Raw genomic sequence first — 22,616 nt, 5'->3', positions numbered from 1 at the left:
CCCATCCACACCCGCCACCCACATTGAGGACGGCGATGTGGAGGTGGAGGAGGAGGAGGAGGGGGAGGGGGAGGGGGAGGGGGAGGACGCGCCAGAGGATGATGTACGACCCATGCGCCAAACACCGGCTCACCGGGATGCTCGCCGGGCCAGGGAGGCACTCATATGTCAACGGTTCTCCTAGAGTCAGACAGTGCGAGGCGTTCGCATCTCCTCACCTGCACATGCGAGGGGCCATACCAGCCCCCTCCACTGAAGAGTGTTGCCAGTACTCCTGCACCCACAGCAGTGTGCCCAATGGGCGGCAGCAGGTGTTCGCCGTCATGATGGGCTGCATGGAACGCACCTATTGCACAGGCCGCAGAAGAATGGACGAGAGGTGGCAGGAGTGGTGAGAACGATAGTGTTTAATATGTACATGGTGCAATACTATAAACAAAAAGTGTACAAATTAACAGACACCCTGGTGCATTCCCTTTGTGCTTATAACGCCTTTGGAGTTCTTTTGCGGGAACCCCTACGTGGTGCTACCCCTGTGGCTCCAGCAGAGGTAGTGGCAGGTTGCTCCTGTTCGTGCCCTGACCGGGTAGATGCTTTGGGCCGACGCCCCCTGGGTTTCGGTGCCCGTGAGGGCACCTCCACAGACTGCTCCTCCTGCACCTGTGCAGGGGCAGACTCGGCCACCTGGAGAGGAGGCACCATTGCGGGTACTGGTTGAGAGGGGGGCAACGGGTGAGACGTGGGAGCACCTTGAGAAGCGTCCCCGCTTCCATGTCCCCGTTCACCATTTTCCCTCTCGTGGCCCCGGCCCACATCACCCCTTCCACCCTGCTGGACGGCAGTTTGGATGGCATGTGTGAGGCCTTGCAAGGCCACCCCTAGTGTATCCGTCAGTCTGTTTATGGCGGCGGAATGTTGCTCACCCTGAATCCGTACAGCCGTTGTCAAGGCCTGCACGGACTCGATGTGGAGCTGTGCGTGACGCTCGAGGGAGGCCAGCCTGTCTTCCACCGCAGACGCTCCCGCACCTACCCGCGACACTGTGTCGCCGGTACCCTCCTGTACCTGCGCCACCAATGCCCGCATGCAGGAGTTGGACTCCTCCATCACCTGCGCAATTGTGGACAATGCGCGCGGCACCTCTCCCAGTACCTCAGCAATTAGCTGGTGCCCCTCAACGACTGGTGGCCCCCTGGGTTCAGCATCTGGGTCCGGCTGAGCAGAGCCTGGAGATGAGTGCTCCCACCGACGCGGACCCTCTGCGGCTGCCCCTGCCACCAGGGTCTGCTCATGCTCACACGTGCGCGGTGAATCACCAAGTGCAACCCCAACTAGTTGGCAAGGGGGACCCACCGAGGTGCGTGTCTCTGTGCTGGTGGATGGTTGGCTCATATGTGACGATGCACCCTCAGAGACCGGCATGTCCTCTGAGGAATCGCCCTCCTCGCACACAGCGCTCGCAGACGGCCCTGCAAGAGAACAGAGGGCACTATGAGGCATGTGCACAAACGTTACGGTGCGCCTGATGGCAGGTGATGATACGGTCACTCGCGATCATGAGTGTTGAGTGTCAGCTTTCCCTTACCGGACGTTTCCGCAGCGACAGACTCGCCACCTGCGACCGACAGGCAATGTGGTGTGCGGGCGAGGTCGAGCGCCTCCACCTCTGCATCCGTCAGTTCGACCACGTGCGGCGGGCCCCCTCCGGTGCGGGCCCTTTCTCGGTTAATCTTGCACCTCTTCTCCTGTCAAGGCAAAACACAGATGCGTGAGTGAGTGCATATTGCATAGTGAGACGCATCGAGCATCGGTGTGGGTGGGTTGAGCGTGGGGCAGATGGATGGGAGGATGCATGTGCCACATGCCCATCCCATTGCATGGGGATTGGGGTGTGTGGTAGTGTTCGGGTGGGGACAGGGACGGTGGGTACTTGCGGGCACGGCGAGGATGGTGAGTGAGTGGCTGTGAGGATTGCTGCGGGAGCGCTGTGGTGGCTCTGCAGGAGGGGTTGTGATCTGTTTGGCGTGATGGTGGGGACGGGTTGTGGGAGGGTGCGTTGGTGTACTCACCTTGCCGGACCTAGTGAGGTCATTGAACCGCTTGCGGCACTGCTCCCATGTCCTGGTGGTGTTGGCCCTGCTGCTGACCTCCGCCGCCACCTCTGCCCATGCCTTCCTGGTGACGGAGCCAGGGCACTTGCGTCCGTCCGCAGGGAACAGCGTGTCCCTCCTCCTCCTCACACCCTCCAGCAGCAGCTGCAGCGCGAGGTCGGAGAAACCGTGGCGCAGCCTTGCCCCTGGGTTGCGCCATCCTGTGTTGCCTCTTGCTTGCAGCAGGAGGGGCTTTGGGGGACTGCCCCTTTAAGTGGAGCTCCTCCATCGCGAAAACGGTAGTGCGCATGCGCAGCCCGCCGGCACGCAGCTGGGGAGCGGAGAACCCGGAACCACGGCTTAATGTGATCAATTATCCCGCGATCGCGCGGGGGGCGCACTCAATTAGCCTGTTTAAGATGGAAATGAGGAGGAATTTCTTCTCCCAGAGGGTCGTGAATCTTTGGAATTCTTTAACTCAAAAAGCTGTGGAGGCTGAGTCATTGAATACATTCAAGGCTGAGTTAGACAAATTTTTGATCAGCAAGGGAGTCAAAGGATATGGGGAAAGGGCGGGAAAGTGGAGTTGAGATAAAAATCAGATCAGCTATAATCTCATTAAATGGTGGAGCAGGCTCGAAGGGCTGAATGGCCTACTCCTGCTCTTATCTCTGATGGTCTTATTAGGTCAGACCAGGAAAGGACTTCAGGTTTCCTTCCCTAAAGGACATTAATGCTTCATAGTCACTTTTACTGATACCATCTTTTTATTTCCAGATTTTTCGAACTGAATTCAAATTCCTCAAAGCTACCACGATGGGATTTGAACTCACGTTCTCTGGATTTAGATTAGGATCTACGCTCACACGTCCCAGTTTATCAATTTCAGCCTTGTTGCCGTGGGGAGTTGCTGAGCGGAGCCCAGGTGCCCATCTCTCCAGGTGGAGAACGTAGGAAGAGTTATCCTAGGGCACGTGAGAGTAGCGATACAACAAAATCAGGAGAGGCCATCAAGTTTAGTTGTCCTTTCCACCAGGGCTGGGACTGGTGACTGGGGAAAGACCCAAGGAGGAGAGACAGAGAGAGCAAAACATGAATTCTCTTTTAAATGAAAATAGAAATGGCTGATTCCATCATAGTTTATTTCACCTGTGACACTCAGTGTACAAGTTCAATACAATAACAACAGGCTAGCAATAAAACTCAACAAAAATATATAATTTTTGGCAAATTTAAATAAGCAGAAACCAAACAATATTGAAGCCACTCTTTGGTCTTGCTGAGAGATGAGGAGAGCATTGAAAGTCTGCAGTGGAACCTTAGTGTGCTTGCACCTTGGCTTCCTAAAACAACAGCGACTACACCTCATGGGCTATGAGGCTTTGGGACGTCCTGAGGATGTGAAAGCAGCTATAGAATTGCAAATACTTTCTTTTTATATGTGCATTAATGTGACAATGACAGTAGAGGCTGGTGACATCTGGGAGGGGGGCACTTTGTGAGCACGCACTGACGACAGGGAAGCGCTTGCTGGAAAATGGCGGCCACTACCTGGGTGGGGGGGGGGGGGTGTTGCTGATGTGCGCTGGCTGGGGGGTGAGGGGGACCCTGATGCTGGCTCGCACACTGGGAAATGACCCCCTCTGACATGACGGAACGGGACTGCGGGTGTGCTTGGTGCTGCACGGGAGGCTCGGCCCGTCTGAGGTCACGTTCCACAGGGGGGTCATATCATAACGGAAGTCCTGGCGAGGGGGGAGGGAGGGGGGTTACCACTCTAGCAATCAGGGCAATTTATTATAAATTATAATTTATAAACCAATTACAAGATCTGAAGACACACAAGGTTTAGAGTACACATAAATCCAACATCCCCCCTCCTCACCCTGTTCTTTCTGCTCCTTCCTACTGTGCTGGAGAACAATGTTCTTGCACTGGCCATCTCCAATAGCTCAACCAAAAGGTCCATTCTTATTGTGGCTCAGTGGTAGCACAGTCACCTCTGAGTCAGAGGGTCATGAGGTCAAGTCCCATTCTAGAGACTTGAGCACATAATCTAGGACTGACATTCCCAGTGCGGTACCGAGGGAGCACTGCACTGTCGGAGGTGCCTTCTTTTGGATGGAATATTATAACCTACCCTCTCAGGTAGACATAAAAGATCCCTTGGCACTATTTTGACAAAGAGCAGGGGAGTTCTCCCCGATATCCTGGCCAATATTTAGCCCTCAACCAACATCACTAAAAAACAGATTATCAGGTCATTATCACATTGCTGTTTGTGGGATCTTGCTATGCGTAAATTGGCTGCCGTGTTTCCTACATTGCAACAGTGACTACACTTCAAAATTACTAAATTAGCTAAAGCGCTTTGGGACGTCCCGAGGTCGTGAAAGGCGCTATATAAATACAAGTCTTTCTTCTGTTCTCTATGCGTATGCCCAGTCATTGAGTATCAGCAGACTATTCAAACATAGAAGGTATCACAGTCCAACCCAGTAGTGTTCCTGCCCGAGCTGAACCCCCATGATTGTGAGCGCAGCGTGGGGCTCTCACAAAGAGTACTGCCCTTCAACTGCTGGTTCAGCAGATCAGGCCGAGCTCTCATGCTGGGATGGGCTCGGATTGGTTCACATCGAACTGAAATGAGTGTGTGAGGCACCCCACGGCTGGCTCCCTCTTGTCAACAAGGAAAATGCACTTAGAGGGGTGTACAACAAGCCCGTCAAAAAAATGTTAACGTTGAAGCTTTGACCGGTACTCGGGCCTCCTCACTTCTAGCTTCTTGGCACCAGCCCTGGGCTCGATTACGTAACACTCAGAAACCTGGATTACTGAGAGGGGGCGGGCAGGGGAATGAGGCAGTCGTCACATGATCCCTGGCATCCAGGTCTGCCAACCCTGCAATTTACATTCGTCAAGAGAGAGAAAGCAAAAGGCAAACGGGAAACTCTTCACTCTTCCGAAAATTCCCGACAAAGATCCCACACTGTTTTCTCTGCCACAAGAGGGGTCTTGGTCACTGCAAACAGAGGGAGAGTCGAAATCAGGAACACTTTCAATACAAGACAATATCAATACTTTAAAGGAAGGCTGTGGTGCCTAGCCTTGGCTATTCGCACAACAGTTCTCCTCCTCCACTCCCCAAAATAAATCCCTTATTTCAAAAATGTTTTAAAATCTTGTCAATGTCTATAGTCCTGGGCCTCTATCTCCATGCAAGGGGTGCAGTCCTTCTTTTAAAAATGATTTTGTTCTCAGGATTTGGTGACACTGGCAAAGCCACATTTATTGTCCATCCCTGGTTGCAGGCCTTCTTCATGAAGCAATTATTTGCACGACTGAGTGTCCACATAACGTAGGCTGCAGCAGTGTCGTCCAGTGGAAATCGCTGACCAGCCACAGTTGTGGCCACGGCGACACCATTTTAGCCACATGCACTAATTTTAGTCGAAAACGCCTCACACTCTCACACAATACCCGTAAATGTACTTCACATGTTACTTAAACATCTAACAGCATTCAGTGACCAAGGAAGTAAAGCTCTCCCAAATGATCAAAAAACACTCGCACACTCTGCTTTTCGTCTTAGCATTTTACCAACAAATGCACAAAAAGGTTAAAGTTCACATGCATGCACCATGTGAATCTGAGTATTGAGATCACATGTCCAACAACGGTGTCCATTACTGTTTTTCTATTTACTAATCAGAAATGCGATTAGCCACATCTGGATTCCCAATTGGCCACATGTGGCTAGTGGCTAACGAATTGGACAACACTGGGCAAGAGTCACATGTAAGGCACCCCCTGAAAGGCAGTCGTGAACTGATTGAGTTATTGTATTATTCTGCCCACAGATTACCAGATTTATTGGATTTAATTACATAACTTGCCACAGTGGGATTTGAACTTGTAACCTCAAGGTTGATAGTCCAGTACCATACCCACTTGGCACTAAGTTCATGCCATTTCTAAGGCTGAGCAGTTGAATTGGTTGGTTGTTACAAGCCAAACCCCCCACCCCCACTCCATCCCTCACAGTTGCAGTGACCTGGCCGAGGGGAGGGAGGATACTCGGACCTCTGTGCATATTGGGTATCTCCCATAGTTCTCATTTATATAAGGCAGGTGCAGAGCATAGGGCTGAGCTCCTGATTCTAGTGTTCCTGTCTGAGTCAGAAACTTAGAGAGTGAGAGCTGGTCTGCACCACCCAATGATGGCAGAACTGATTCCACTGAGGTTACCAGACGTAGGAACAGGAGTAGGCCATTCAGCCCCTCGAGCCTGCTCTGCCATTCAATTAGATCATGGCTGATCAGCACCTCAACTCAATTTACCCACCTGAGCTCCATATCCCTTGATACCCTTACCTAATAAAAATCTACCAATTTCAGTCTTGAAAGCTCCAATTGTCTCACTGTCGACAGCCTTTTGGGGCAGAGAATTCCAAATTTCTACTACCCTTTGTGTGAAAAAGTGCTTCCTGGTTCCCCTCCGAGATGGCCTGGTTCTAATGTTAAGATTATGTCCCCTCGTTCTTGATTCCTCCACCAGAGGAAATAGTTTCTCTGTATCTACACACATTCCAACCTGCAACTGTGTTGAAGGGGTGAATTTGGGATCAGTGGGTTGGGGGTGGGATCCAGATTTTGCGTGGTACCAGTAAATCAGCTAATTTTGGTGCCGTGGTTACCTTTCTCAGTGGCTAATGTCAGGACATCCTGTTCGAAATAAGGCAGTTGATGGGCACAGAAACAGGCCATTCGGCCCAACTGGTTTATGCCAGTGTTAATGCTCCATACGAGCCTCCTCCCTCCCTACTTCATCGAACCCTATCAGCCTACCCTTCTATTCCTTTCTCCCTCATGTACTTATCGAGCTTCCCCTTAAATGCATCTACATTATTCGCCTCAACTACTCCTCGTGGTAGCGAGTTCCACATTCTTACCAATCTCTGGGTAGAGAAGTTTCTCCTGAATTCCCTATTGGATTTATTAGTGACTATCTTATATTTATGACAGTAGTACCTTACTTACCGACACGCTGGTCCGTTGCTCTACGGGCTCGTTGCTGCGGTGCTTGGCGTGACCAGGCAGCGCCGTGCTTTCTCTGTAGTCTTTTGTAGCGTGCTGCAGCTCCAGCACTTTCTTACTCTTGGCTGGCAGTGGAGGCCTGGCGAAGGAAGGGGGCTGTGTGCTGAACGAGGTGGCCCCCGACAGTGAAAGGTCAGTTGCGATCGATGCTTGTTCAGCGTGCGGCTTCTCCCGGGCCGGGCTTCTCATTTCCGAGCAGGTATAGGATCGGCTCCTGCTCTGGGGCATTGGGGGGAGCACCCGCCAGTAGGATTTGTTGCTTGCCATGGTCTGTGCCATTTTATTGGCGGAGGACTGGATATGGGTGGGGACCTGCTCCGCGGTTGGTGGAGTCTCTTTCCTCAAACCCCGGGAGAAATCTTGGTCTTTCTTTAAGGCGGCGTTTTGTCTCTGGTCGAATGCTTCATACAAGGGATTACTGACCATTTCCAACAATTGCTTGTCCTGCGACGGAGACTGCAGGATCTCTGTCCTCGGATGGCTCACCGTTGGGGTTTTACCACAAGAACTTTCTGAAATGCTGTTTTTTTTAAGGGAACAAAGAAGAGGAGATTACGACATGCACTGAAGAGCAGGACACTACCTGTACAGAAGGTGCACTGTACAGTTTGCACAGGTGTGCAGTACTGTGTACACAGGTGTGCATTACAGTGTATGCAGGCATGCAGTATAGTGCACAGGTATGCAGTATGGTGTGCACGTGTGCAGCAAGCTGTGCGCTGGTGTGCAATACAGTGCGCAGATGTGCAGTATAGTGTGTACACAGGTATGTAGTACGGTGTGCACAGATGTGCAATACAATGTGTGCAGATGTGCTGTATAATGTGTACACAGGTGTGAATTACATTGTACACAGATGTGCAGTTGACCTGCGGCCTGAAGCACATTCCACTCTGCAGCGTTCCCAACCAAACAACAAGTAAACTCTTATTGACCTGAGCTTCTGCTTACTTAACAACAATTGGACCTTTGGCCTTAAAGGGGCCACCACTCCACCATAGCAGGGGTACACATGGTGCTTTATGCGGTATAACACTTCCATCCTTATAAAACAGTGCATCATCTGACTAACCCTATAACGAAGAGGCTACTTGGTCCATCAGCCCTGTACCCCCTCCAGACCCTGTCATATTCTGCAGTTCACCTTTAACGTAGGAAAACGTCCCAAGACGCTTCACAGGAGTGAGACCCTCAGACTTCCGCTAGAAGCCCACTGCTTCACCCATTTGCGTAACACTGATTAGCTCACTAGGCTAATGCAGCCATTGACCCGTTAAACCTGCGTTAAAGTAACCCACAGAGGAGTTTCACATGGATACGCCCAGAGGCATTAAACCCGCTGACTGAGGTGAGCGGCCCATAATCACTTGAGATTGTGATTTGCATTCTGGGATTTCGGAACTCGTAATGTGATATTACATATCACTTTTTTGAGTGGCTTTTGCAGAGATTTTACCTTTGTATATTTATCCTCTAATGCTTCTCCTTCCTGGACCATGCGCCATCTGCAGTGAATACAGGCAGGTGTGCCGTTTCCAAGAGCAAGACACTACATGTACAATTGCAGTATTGTGTACACGGCTGTGTTGTATTGTGTACACGTGTGCAGTGTGGTGTGCACAGGTGTGCATTAAAATGTATACATGTGTGCATACACACGTGTGGCAACTGCCAGAGGTGCGCTGAACCCAGCCACTGGCATGCAATGGCCTCAGGATGGCGTTCTTGTTGATCTTCCGACCCCCTCTGTGGGGAGGTGCATAACCTCTGCAGGGATCCTCTGCGCAGCTGCGCGGCCCAGATCAGGCGCACAGTGGAGTCAGGGTACGTGGTGTCCACCCACATCTGTGTGATGGCACAATGCCAAGCGGTGCGGCCTGGCTGCTGCTTTACCCTGAACACAGAGCCTTTACCTCTGCCCCTGAGGTTTGGGCGCTGCTGGTCCGTTTGGTTCTTCTTAGGAGAGAGTGGCGATCGATCGGGTGGGGTTAGGGGAGTGTTGTTTCGCCCTGCAACTGGAGAGATTTGCTTTGGAGGAAGGTCAAAACCCTAGTTGAGGGACTGTTGATCAGGAAAGTACATCTGTTGTAGAATTGCACCTGGCACAGAAAGTGTCTGGCAAATGGTATTTGTTAGATTGGTCGAGTATAATACATATATGGGTTCAGATGCCAGCGATAAATCAATTTTATTAAATATTGACACCGTACAAGCAAGTCTATACATCTATATACTCACAAGTAAGATGCCAATCAGGGACTATGAATTCTCCTATCCAGGCAAGTTCTCAGTGGTAAATACCAACAAACTACTGACAATGGTTCATATTTATACACTCAAAAGGACAGTTCCTAAACAATGCCAGGTGACTTGCTCTGAACCTATCAATTCTGAGACCACTGTCATATGATTCTTATGTGTCATATGCTACTGCACCAGTAGGTGGCAATGTTGCATCACAGAGGCTTCATTCTGGCTGGAATGTGGATGGTCTTATAACTGAAGATAACCTCGCATGGCTGTTACCATACACTCTTCCCAGGATATTAGCAATCTACCCAAACATGCCATCTCCAAACTAGGCCATAATTCTTTACACAGATCCTTTGATGAATTTTGCCTTTCTTTTCAAATTGCCCCAAACTAACACCTCCTGTCCTTGTTGGCTTGTAGAATCCTAACGACCTAATCTAATGCTATGTTTGAATTTATTCCATGGGATAAATTCATAATACACAGATATTAGTACTAACCTCCATATTGTTAAACTATTTTCCCCCTCATTTCCCACCAGATGTTCTGAGCCTTCTGTCAAATCATATCCAATGTACACCTGCACTATCTACACTTCCTCCTTTACATAAGAACATAAGAAATAGGAGCAGGAGTAGGCCAATCGGCCCCTCGAGCCTGCTCCGCCATTCAATAAGATCATGGCTGATCTGATCCTAACCTCAAATCTAAATTCATGTCCAATTTCCTGCCCGCTCCCCGTAACCCCTAATTCCCTTTACTTCTAGGAAACTGTCTATTTCTGTTTTAAATTTATTTAATGATGTAGCTTCCACAGCTTCCTGGGGCAGCAAATTCCACAGACCTACTACCCTCTGAGTGAAGAAGTTTCTCCTCATCTCAGTTTTGAAAGAGCAGCCCCTTATTCTAAGATTATGCCCCCTAGTTCTAGTTTCACCCATCTTTGGGAACATCCTTACCGCATCCACCCGATCAAGCCTCTTCACAATCTTATATGTTTCAATAAGATCGCCTCTCATTCTTCTGAACTCCAATGAGTAGAGTCCCAATCTACTCAACCTCTCCTCATATGTCCGCCCCCTCATCCCCAGGATTAACCGAGTGAACCTTCTTTGTACTGCCTCGAGAGCAAGTATGTCTTTTCTTAAGTATGGAGACCAAAACTGTATGCAGTATTCCAGGTGCGGTCTCACCAATACCTTATATAACTGCAGCAATACCTCACTGTTTTTATATTCTATCCCCCGAGCAATAAAAGCCAACATTCTGTTGGCCTTCTTGATCACCTGCTGCACCTGCATACTAACTTTTTGATTTTCTTGCACTAGGACCCCCAGATCCCTTTGTACTGCAGTACTTTCCAGTTTCTCGCCATTAAGATAATAACTTGCTCTCTGATTTTTCCTGCCAAAGTGCATAACCTCACATTTTCCAATATTGTATTGCATCTGCCAAATCTCCGCCCACTCACCCAGCCTGTCTATATCCCCCTGTAGGTTCTTTATGTCCTCCTCACTCTCCACTTTCCCTCCCATCTTTGTATCATCTGCAAACTTTGATATGTTTCACTCTGTCCCCTCCTCCAAATCGTTAATATAGATTGTAAAGAGTTGGGGACCCAGCACCGACCCCTGCGGAACACCACTGGCTACTGGTTGCCAGTCCGAGAATGAACCGTTTATCCCAACTCTCTCCTTCCTGTTAGATAACCAATCCTCCACCCATGCCAGAATATTACCCCCATAGACTGAAACAAAGTATAGTTTACTGTCGCACTCTATATTAACTATCTCATGGAGCCCATTACCTATGTCAAGCTGTTAACCTATTATATTATACACTATTTTACAGTGCTCACATGCATGCAGCTTGAATTACTGATGGCATGGCAAACAGGAACTGTGGTAATCTGTGTGGGACAGAAACATTTCAAACAATAAAATACAAAATCAATCTCTTTTTCCCACAGAAGGCCTACAGACAAGGCCCAGTCAAAGATTTTATGTGTTTCCTATAACAAAATGAGGTAACATTCTCTCCCAGGGGTCCCAAATGAATTCATCTCCTGGCTTTACTCATCAGCCAGAGAAAGAGCTACCAAGAAGGGGCATTACATAGAATTGCATAGAATGTACAGCACAGAAACAGGCCATTCAGCTCAACAGGTCCATGCAGGTGTTCATGCTCCACACGAGCCTCCTCCCTTCCTACTTCATCTAACCTATCGGCATATCCTTCTATTCCTTTCTCCCTCATGTGCTTATCCAGCTTCCCCTTAAATACATCTATGCTATTCGCCTCAACTACTCCTTGTGATAGGGAGTTCCAATTCTAACCACTGTCAGAACTTTCTCCTGATTTCCCTATAAGATTAATTAGTGACTATCTTATATTTAGGGCCCATAGTTCTGGTCTCCCTCGCAAGTGGAAAAATCATTTCTACGTCTACCCTATCAAACCCTTTCATTATCTTAAAGACCTCAATCAAGTCACCCCTCAGTCTTCTATTTTCTAGAACCTTGGCTTGTTCAATCATTCCTGATAGGTATAACTTCTCAGTTTTGGTATCATCTTAGTAAATCATTTTTGCACTTTCTCCAGTGCCTCTATCGTTTTTATAATATGGAGACCAGAACTGTTCACAGTACTCCGAGTGTGGTCCAACCAAGATTCTATACAAGTTTAACATAACTTCTCTGCTTTTCAATTCTATCCCTCTAGAAATTAACTCAGTGCTTGGTTTGCTTTTTTTATGGCCTTATTAACATGGGTCGCTACTTTTAGTGATTTGTGTATCTGTACCCCCAGATCTCCCAGGTTATTAGTGGGGCCATGAGTGAGGGCTATTAGTGGGGCCATGAGTGAGGACTATTAGTGGGGCCATGAGTGAGGGCTATTAGTGGGGCCATGAGTGAGGGCTATTAGTGGGGCCATGAGTGAGGGCTATTAGTGGGGCCATGAGTGAGGGCTGTTAGTGGGGCCATGAGTGAGGGCTATTAGTGGGGCCATGAGTGAGGGTTATTAGTGGGGCCATGAGTGAGGGCTATTAGTGGGGCCATGAGTGAGGGTTATTAGTGGGGCCATGAGTGAGGGCTGTTAGTGGGGCCATGAGTGAGGGTTATTAGTGGGGCCATGAGTGAGGGCTATTAGTGGGGCCATGAGTGAGGGCTATTAGTGGGGCCATGAGTGAGGGTTATTAGTGGACTGTGTGGGAGGTTAATTAGTGGGGCCATGAGTGAAGGTTATTAGTGGGCCACGTGGGAGGTTCAATAGTGGGCCATTTGGGAGGGTTATGAATGGACTCTCTGGGAGGATTATTAATGGGCCATGTGGGAGGGTTATTAATGGGCTTCGTCAGAGGGTTATTAATGGGCCTGTGGGAGGGTTATTAATGGGCCCGTGGGAGGGTTATTAGTGGGTCAGGTGAAAAGGTTATTAATGGGCCCGTGGGAGGGTTTTAGTGGGCCAAGTTGGAGGGTTATAATGGGCCACATGGGAGCTTTATTAGTGGGCCATTTGGGAGGGTTATTAATGGACTCTCAGGGAGGGTTATTAATGGGCCCTGTGGGATGGTTATTACTGGTAAATCCAAGAGGTTGATTGATGGGTCACGGGGGAGGGTTTTTGATGGGCCATGGGGGAAGGTTATTAGTGCGTCATGTGGGAGGTTTTTAGTGGACCGTGTGGGAGGTTTATTAGTGGGCCATTTGGGAGGGTTATTAATGGACTCTCAGTGAGCGTTATTAATGGGCCATGTGGGAGGGTTATTAGTGGGCTTCATTACAGGGTTATTAATGGACTCTCAGTGAGAGTTATTAATGGGCCTCGTGGGAGGGTTATTACTGGTAAATCTGAGAGGTTGATTAATGGGCGATGGGGGAGGGTTATTAATGAGCCATGTGGGATGGTTATTGATGGGCCATATGGGTGGGTTATTATTGGACCATGTGGGAGATTTATTAGTGGGCTATCAGGGAGGGTGATTACTGTGACATGTGGAAGAGTTATTAATGGGCCATGTGGTTTATTAGTGGGTCATGTGGGAGAGTTATTAGTGGGCCATGTGGGAGGGTTATTAATGGGCCATGGGGGAGGATTATTAATGGGCCATGGGGGAGGATTATTAATGGGCCATATGGGTGGGTTATTATTGGACCATGTGGGAGATTTATTAGTGGGCTATCAGGGAGGGTGATTACTGTGACATGTGGAAGAGTTATTAATGGGCCATGTGGTTTATTAGTGGGTCATGTGGGAGAGTTATTAGTGGGCCATGTGGGAGGGTTATTAGTGGGCCATGTGGGATGGTTATTGATGGGCCATATGGGTGGGTTATTATTGGACGATGTGGGAGATTTATTAATGGGCTATCAGGGAGACTGATTAATGTGACATGTGGAAGGGTTATTAGTGGGCCATGTGGTTTATTAGTGGGTCATGTGGGAGAGTTATTAGTGGGCTTCGTCAGAGGGTTATTAATGGGCTATCAGGGAGGATTATTAATGGGCCCTTGGGAGGATTATTAATGGGCCAGGTGGAAGGGTTATTAATAGGCTTCATCAGAGGGTTATTAATGGGCCATATGGGTGGGTTATTAATGGAACAGGTGGGAGGTTTATTAATGGGCTATCAGGGAGAGTTATTAGTGGTCCACATGGTGGGTTTATTTCTGGGCTACCATGGAGGGCCATTGGAGAGGGCTATTAATGGGCCATGTGGGAGGGTTATTAATGGGGTATCAGGGAGAGTGACTAGTGGCCATGTGGGAGGGTTATCGGTGGGTCATATGGGACAGTTATCTGTGGGCCACGCGGGAGGGTTATTAATGGGCCAAGTTTGAGGGTTATTAATGGGCCACGTGGGAGGGTTATTAATGGGCCACATGGGAGGGGTATTAATGGACTATCAGGGAGGATTATTAATGGGCCCGTGGGAGGGTTATTACTGGGCCAAGTTGGAGGGTTATAATGGGCCACATGGGAGCTTCATTAGTGGGCCTTTGGGAGGGTTATTAATGGGCTCTCAGGGAGGATTATTAATGGGTCAGGTGGAAGGGTTATTAATGGGCTTCATCAGAAGGTTATTAATGGGCCATGTGGGTGGGTTATTAATTGACCATGTTGGAGGGTTATTAATGGACCATGTGGGAGGCTCATTAATAGGCCCTGTGGGAGGGTTATTAGTGGTAAATCCGAGAGGTTGATTGATGGGCCATGTGGTTCGTGTGGGAGGGTTATTGGTGGGCCATGGGGGAGGGTTATTAATGGGTGATGTCGGAGTGTTATTAATGGACCACATGGGAGGGTTACTAATGGGCTATCAGGGAGGATTATTAATGGGCCCTTGGGATTGTTATTAATGGGCCAAGTTGGAGGGTTATTAATGGGACACGTGGGAGGGGTTATTAATGGGCCATGGGGGAGGGTTATTTATGGGGCAGGTTATTAATGGGCCCTGGGGGAGGGCTGTTAGTGGGCCATGTGTGAGGGTTATTAATGGACTTCGTCAGAGGGCTAGTATTGGGCCATGTGGGAGGGCTATTAATTGGCCAAGTGGGAGGGCTGTTAGTGGGCCATGTGGGAGGGTTATTAATGGGGTCTCAGGGAAGGTTATTAGTGATCTACGTGGGAGGCTTATTAATGGTTCACGTGGGAGGCTTATTAATAGGCCCTGTTGGAGGGTTATTAGTGGTAAATCCGAGAGGTTGATTAATGGGCCATGTGGTCCGTGCGGGAGGGTTATCGGTGGGCCATGTGGGAGGGTTATCAGTGGGCCATGTGGGAGGGTTATCAGTGGGCCAAGTTTGAGGGTTATTAATGGGCCACATGTGAGGGGTAATAATGGGCCCTTGGGAGGGTTATTAATGGGCCATGGGGGAGGGCTATTAATGGGCCAAGTGGGAGGGCTATTATTGGGTTTGTGGGAGGGTTGCTGGTGGGTCATGTGTGAGAGTTATTAATGGGCCACATGGGAGGTTCATTGGTGGGCCATGTGGGAGGGTTATTAATGGGACATGTGGAAGGGTTATTGATGGGCCATGTGTGAATGTTATTAATGGGCCATGTGAGAGGGTTTTTAGTGGGCCATGTGGGAGGGTTATTAAAGAGCTACAGGGTAGATTTATTAATGAGCCCTGTGGGAGGGTTATTAATGGGCCCTGTGGGAGGGTTATTAATGGGCCATGTGGGAGGGTTATTAATGGGCCCTGTGGGAGGGTTATTAATGGGCCCTGTGGGAGGGGTATTAATGGGCAACCCGAGAGGATTATTCATAGGCCATCGGAGATGGTTACCAATGGGCCATGTGGGATGGTTATTGATGGGCCATATGGGTGGGTTATTAATGGACCAAGTGAGAGATTTATTAATGGGCTATCAGCTAGAGTGATTAATGGGCCATGTGGGAGGGTTATTAGTGGGCTATTAGGGAGAGTGATTAATGTGACATGTGGGAGGGCTATTGGTGGGACATGTGGGCGGGCTATTAGTGGGACATGTGGGAGGGCTATTAGTGGGACATGTGTGAGGGCTTTTAGTGGGACATGTGGGAGGGTTATTCGTGGGCCATATGGGTGGGTTATTAATGGACTATCAGGGAGAGTTATTAATGGACCACGTGGGAGGGGTATCAGTGGGCCACGTGGGAGGCGTATTATAAACATAATTTAATAGGACAAAGTCAGCATAGCTTTACAAAGGGGAAGTCATGTCTGACAAATTTGCTTGAGTTCTTTGAGGACATAACGTACAGGGTGGATAAAGGGGAACCAGTGGACGTAGTGTATTTGGACTTCCAGAAGGCATTCAACAAGGTGCCACATAAAAGATTATTGCTCAAGATAAAGAATCACTGGATTGGGGGTAATATTCTGGCATGGGTGGAGGATTGGTTATCTAACAGGAAGCAGAGAGTTGGGATAAATGGTACATTCTCGGACTGGCAACCAGTAGCCAGTGGTGTTCCGCAGGGGTCGGTGCTGGGTCCCCAACTCTTTACAATCTATATTAACAATTTGGAGGAGGGGACCGAGTGTAACATATCAAAGTTTGCAGATGATACAAAGATGGGAGGGAAAGTAGAGAGTGAGGAGGACATAAAAAACCTACAAGGGGATATAGACAGGCTGGGTGAGTGGGCGGAGATTTGGCAGATGCAATACAATATTGGAAAATGTGAGGTTATGCACTTTGGCAGGAAAAATCAGAGAGCAAGTTATTATCTTAATAGCGAGAAACTGGAAAGTACTGCAGTACAAAGGGATCTGGGGGTCCTAGTGCAAGAAAATCAAAAGGTTAGTTTGCAGGTGCAGCAGGTGATCAAGAAGGCCAACGGAATGTTGGCGTTTATTGCTAGGGGGATAGAATATAAAAACAGGGAGGTATTGCTGCAGTTATATAAGGTATTGGTGAGACCGCACCTGGAATACTGCATACAGTTTTGGTGTCCAGACTTAAGAAAAGACATACTTGCTCTCGAGGCAGTACAAAGAAGGTTCACTCGGTTAATCCCGGGGATGAGGGGGTGGACATATTGGGACTCTACTCATTGGAGTTCAGAAGAATGAGAGGCGATCTTATTGAAACATATAAGATTGTGAAGGGGCTTGATCGGGTGGATGCGGTGAGGATGTTCCCAAGGATGGGTGAAACTAGAACTAGGGGGCATAATCTTAGAATAAGGGGCTGCTCTTTCAAAACTGAGATGAGGAGAAACTTCTTCACTCAGAGGGTAGTAGGTCTGTGGAATTTGCTGCCCCAGGAAGCTGTGGAAGCTACATCATTAAATAAATTTAAAACAGAAATAGACAGTTTCCTAGAAGTAAAGGGAATTAGGGGTTACGGGGAGCGGGCAGGAAATTGGACATGAATTTAGATTTGAGGTTAGGATCAGATCAGCCATGATCTTATTGAATGGCGGAGCAGGCTCGAGGGGCCGATTGGCCTACTCCTGCTCCTATTTCTTATGTTCTTATGTAATGGGCCATGTGGTAGGGTTATTAATGGGCCCTGTGGGAGGGTAATAATGGGCCACGTGGGACTGTTATTGTTGGGCCATATGGGTGGGCTATTAATGGACGAGATGGGAGTTTTATTAATGGGCTATCAGGGAGAGTTATTAATGGGCCATGTGGGAGGGTTATTAGTGGGCTATCAGGGAGGGTGATTAATGTGACGTGGGAGAGTTATTAATGGACCATGTGGCCTATTAGTGGGCCATGTGGGAGGGTTATTAATGGGACATGTGGAAAGGTTATTGATGGGCCATGTGGGAGTGTTATTAATAGGCTGTGTGAGAGGGCTTTTAGTGGGCCATGTGGGAGGGTTATTAATAGGCTACGTCGAAGGTTTATTAATGGGACATGTGGAAGGGTTATTGATGGGCAGTCAGAGATGTTAATTCGCGGGCCATCGGAGATGGTTACCAATGGGCCATGTGGGACGGTTATTGATGGGCGGGTTATTAATGGACCAAGTGGGAGATTTATTAATGGGCTATCAGGGAGAGTGATTAGTGGGACATGTGGGAGGGTTATTAGTGGGACATGTGGGAAGGATATTAATGGGCCATGTGGGAGGGTTATCAGTGGGCCACGTGGGAGGGTTGTCAGTGGGCTACGTGGGAGGGTTATTAATGGGCCACGTGGGAGGGTTATCAGTGGGCCTCGTGGGAGGGTTATCAGTGGGCCACGTGGGAGGGTTATCAGTGGGCTACGTGGGAGGGTTATCAGTGGGCCACGTGGGAGGGTTATCAGTGGGCCACGTGGGAGGGTTATCAGTGGGCCACGTGGGAGGGTTATCAGTGGGCCACGTGGGAGGGTTATCAGTGGGCCACGTGGGAGGGTTATCAGTGGGCCTCGTGGGAGGGTTATCAGTGAGCCACGTGGGAGGGTTATCAGTGGGCTACGTGGGAGGGTTATCAGTGGGCCACGTGGGAGGGTTATCAGTGGGCTACGTGGGAGGGTTATCAGTGGGCCATGTGGGAGGGTTATTAATGGGCCATGTGGGAGGGTTATCAGTGGGCTATGTGGGAGGGTTATCAGTGGGCCACGTGGGAGGGTTATCAGTGGGCCTCGTGGGAGGGTTATCAGTGGGCCTCGTGGGAGGGTTATCAGTGGGCCTCGTGGGAGGGTTATCAGTGGGCCTCGTGGGAGGGTTATCAGTGGGCCTCGTGGGAGGGTTATCAGTGGGCCTCGTGGGAGGGTTATCAGTGGGCCACGTGGGAGGGTTATCAGTGGGCCACGTGGGAGGGTTATCAGTGGGCCACGTGGGAGGGTTATTAATGGGCCATGTGGGAGGGTTATTAATGGGCCATTTGGGAGGGTTATTAATGGGCCATTTGGGAGGGTTATTAATGGGCCATGTGGGAGGGTTATTAATGGGCCCTGTGGGAGGGCTATTAATGGGCCCTGTGGGAGGGCTATTAATGGGCCCTGTGGGAGGGTTATTAATGGGCCCTGTGGGAGGGTTATTAATGGGCCATGTGGGAGGGTTATTAATGGGCCATGTGGGAGGGTTATTAATGGGCCATGTGGGAGGGTTATTAATGGGCCAAGTTTGAGGGTTATTCAGGGGCCATATGTGAGGGGTATTATTGGGCTATCATGGAGGATTATTAATAGGCCCTAGGGAGGGTTATTAATGGGCCATGTGAGATGGTTATTGATGGGCCATATGGGAGGGTCATTATCAGGCCACATGGCAGGTTCATTACTGGGCTATCCTGGAGGGCTATTAGTTGTCAATTCGAGAGGAGTATTAATGGACCTCATGGGAGAGTTATTAATGGGCAATCCGAGAGGATTATTCATAGGCCATCGGAGATAGTTATTAACGGGCCATGTGGGATGGTTATTGAGGGGCCATATGGGAGGGTTATTAATGGACTATCAGGGAGAGGTATTAATGGGCCACGTGAGAGGATTATTAATGGGCCACGTGGAAGGGTTACTAATGGGCCAAGTTTGAGGGTTATTAATGGACCACATGTGAGGGGTATTAATGGGCTATCCGGGAGGATTATTAATGGGCCCGTGGGAGTGTTATTGATGAGCCATATGGGTGGGTTATTAATGAGCCACGTGGGAGGGTTATTAATGGGCCACTTGAGAGGGTTAATAATGGGCCACGTTCGAGCTCTGAAAGGGACTATTAAAGGCTTACCCGAGAGGGATCGTTAACGGAGCGTGGCGAGGGATCGTTAACGGAGCGTGGCGAGGGATCGTTAAGGGAGCTCGGGGAGGGATCGTTAACGGGGCTCGGGGAGGGATCGTTAACGGGGCTCGGGGAGGGATCGTTAACGGGGCTCGGGGAGGGATCGTTAACGGGGCTCGGGGAGGGATCGTTAACGGAGCTCGGAGAGGGATCGTTAACGGAGCTCGGGGAGGGATTGTTAACGGGGCTCGGGACGGGATTGTTAACGGGGCTCGGGGAGGGATTGTTAACGGGGCTCGGGACGGGATTGTTAACGGGGCTCGGGGAGGGATCGTTAACGGGGCTCGGGGAGGGATCGTTAACGGAGCTCGGAGAGGGATCGTTAACGGAGCTCGGGGAGGGATCGTTAACGGGGCTCGGGGAGGGATCGTTAACGGGGCTCGGGGAGGGATCGTTAACGGGGCTCGGGGAGGGATCGTTAACGGGGCTCGGGGAGGGATCGTTAACGGGGCTCGGGGAGGGATCGTTAACGGGGCTCGGGGAGGGATCGTTAACGGGGCTCGGGGAGGGATCGTTAACGGGGCTCGGGGAGGGATCGTTAACGGGGCTCGGGGAGGGATCGTTAACGGGGCTCGGGGAGGGATTGTTAACGGGGCTCGGAGAGGGATCGTTAACGGAGCATGGCGAGGGATCGTTAACGGAGTGTGGTGAGGGATTGTTAACGGGGCTCGGAGAGGGATCGTTAACGGAGCATGGCGAGGGATCGTTAACGGAGTGTGGTGAGGGATTGTTAACGGGGCTCGGGGAGGGATCGTTAACGGGGCTCGGGGAGGGATCATTAACGGGGCTCGGGGAGGGATCGTTAACGGAGCTCGGAGAGGGATTGTTAACGGGGCTCGGGGAGGGATCGTTAACGGGGCTCGGGGAGGGATCGTTAACGGAGCTCGGGGAGGGATCGTTAACGGGGCTCGGGGCGGGATTGTTAACGGGGCTCGGGGAGGGATTGTTAACGGGGCTCGGGGAGGGATCGTTAACGGAGCTCGGGGAGGGATCGTTAACGGGGCTCGGAGAGGGATCGTTAACGGGGCTCGGGGAGGGATCGTTAACGGGGCTCGGGGAGGGATCGTTAACGGGGCTCGGAGAGGGATTGTTAACGGGGCTCGGAGAGGGATCGTTAACGGGGCTCGGAGAGGGATCGTTAACGGAGTGTGGTGAGGGATTGTTAACGGGGCTCGGGGAGGGATCATTAACGGGGCTCGGGGAGGGATTGTTAACGGGGCTCGGCGAGGATTATTAATGGTGGTCTGGGTGCTTATTAATTAAAAGCGATTAATATTGAGTTGTGTTGAGGTTTGTTAATTGGGCTCTGAGGTGGGTTCATAACGGGATTGTCAGCTTTACTTGAAGAGTCAGCTCTGAGTTGGAAGGTCATTGGTTTCAAGGCCCACTCCAGGATTTAAGCATGTAATCCAGTCTGACACTTCAGTGCAGTACTGACCGGGTGTTGTATTGTCATAAGTGCACTCTTTCAGATGAGATGCTGAACTGAAGCCATGTCTGTCTGCCTACTCAGGTGATACCATGGTGCTATTTAAAGAAGAGATTGGGAATTCTCCTGGTATCCTGGCCAGAATTTACCCCTCAGCCATCATTACCGAAACATTATCTGTGGGACCTTGATGTGCATAAATTGGCTGTTGTATTTGCATAAGTAACAGTGACTACACTTAAAAATAACTCAGTGGCTGTGAAGTACTTTGGAGGATGTGACTGGCTCTACATAACTGTAAATTCTTTCTTTTGCTGGGTCCATAATGCAACCAGGTGGGGCTTAGGGTAGCGCCCCTGTTACATCGAGTCTACAGCACAGTAACAGGCCATTCGGCCCAACTGGTCTATGCCGGTGTTTATGCTACACACAGACCTCCTTCCTCCCTATTTCATCTAACCCTATCAGGATACCCCTCTATTCCTTTCTCCCTCGTGTGCTTATCGAGCTTCCCTTTAAATGCATCTATGCTATTCGCCTCACCTACTCCTTGTGGTAGTGAGTTCCGCATTCTAACCACTCTTTGGGTAAAGAAGTTTCTCCTGAATTCCCTATTGGATTTATTGGTGACAATCGTATATTTATGACTTCTAGTTTTGGACTCCCCCACAAGTGAAAACATTTTCTCTACATCTACCCTAAAAACCCTTTCATTATCTTAAAGACCTCTCTCAGGTCACCCCTCAGCCTTCTCTTTTTTTCCAGAGAAAAGAGCCCCAGCCTGTTCAGCCTTTCCTGATAAGTATATCCTCTCAGTTCTGGTATCATCCTTGTAAATCTTTTTTGCACCTTCTCCAGTGCCTCTATATCCTTTAATAATATGGAGAACAGAACTGTGCACAATACTCCAAGTGTGGTCTAGCCAAGCTTCTATACAAGTTTAACATAACTTCTCTGCTTTTCAATTCTATCCCTCTAGAAATGAATCCCAGTGCTTGGTTTGCCTTTTTTATGGCCTTATTAACCTGCATCACTACTTTTAGTAATTTATGCATCTATAACCCCGAGCTCCCTCTGCTCCTCTACCCCATTTAGAGTCTTACGATTAAAGCAGTGTGTGGCCTCCTTATTCTTCCTACCAAAATGCACCACCTCACACTTATCTATATTGAAATTCATTTGCCAATTACATGCCCATTCTGCAAGTTTATTAATGTCTTCTTGCATTTTGATGCATTCTTTCTCTGTATTGACTATACCCCCAATTTGACGTCGTCCATAAACTTTGAAATTGTACTTCCGATTCCCAAGTCCAAATTGTTAATGTAAATTGCAAAAAACAGTGGTCCCAGCACTGGTCCCTGTGGAACACCACTTCCCACCTTTTCCAGTCTGAGTAGCTACCCTTAACTCCTCTCTGTTTTCTGTTTTGTACCTCCTGACTCCACAAGCTCTGACCTTAGCCATTGGTCTACAATGCAGTACCTTACTGAAGGCCTTTATGTTATGTGCAAAGAGAGTGTTTTCTGGGTTTTC

The 22,616-nt window shown here is 49.4% G+C and overlaps 1 protein-coding gene across 1 annotated transcript in view; it reads right to left on the bottom strand.

Moving 5' to 3' along the window:
- Positions 1-3,211: 3,211 nt before the first annotated feature.
- The window catches only part of inpp5d (inositol polyphosphate-5-phosphatase D), a 177,977-nt gene continuing 158,572 nt past the window's right edge, over positions 3,212-22,616 (bottom strand). Inside the window, exons 26-27 of the mRNA XM_067995537.1 lie at positions 7,131-7,707; positions 3,212-5,112 (exon numbers count right to left, since the gene is read on the bottom strand). Of these exons, the coding sequence (XP_067851638.1) occupies positions 5,110-5,112; positions 7,131-7,707 (580 nt within the window). The 3' untranslated portion in view covers positions 3,212-5,109. The remainder of the gene's footprint in view (positions 5,113-7,130; positions 7,708-22,616) is intronic.

Source organism: Heptranchias perlo, chromosome 13, assembly GCF_035084215.1.
Source record: "Heptranchias perlo isolate sHepPer1 chromosome 13, sHepPer1.hap1, whole genome shotgun sequence".
NCBI classification, from domain to species: domain Eukaryota; kingdom Metazoa; phylum Chordata; class Chondrichthyes; order Hexanchiformes; family Hexanchidae; genus Heptranchias; species Heptranchias perlo.
The sequence above is the reverse complement of the archived record's forward strand: the minus strand, read 5'-3'. Positions and strand labels throughout refer to the sequence as shown.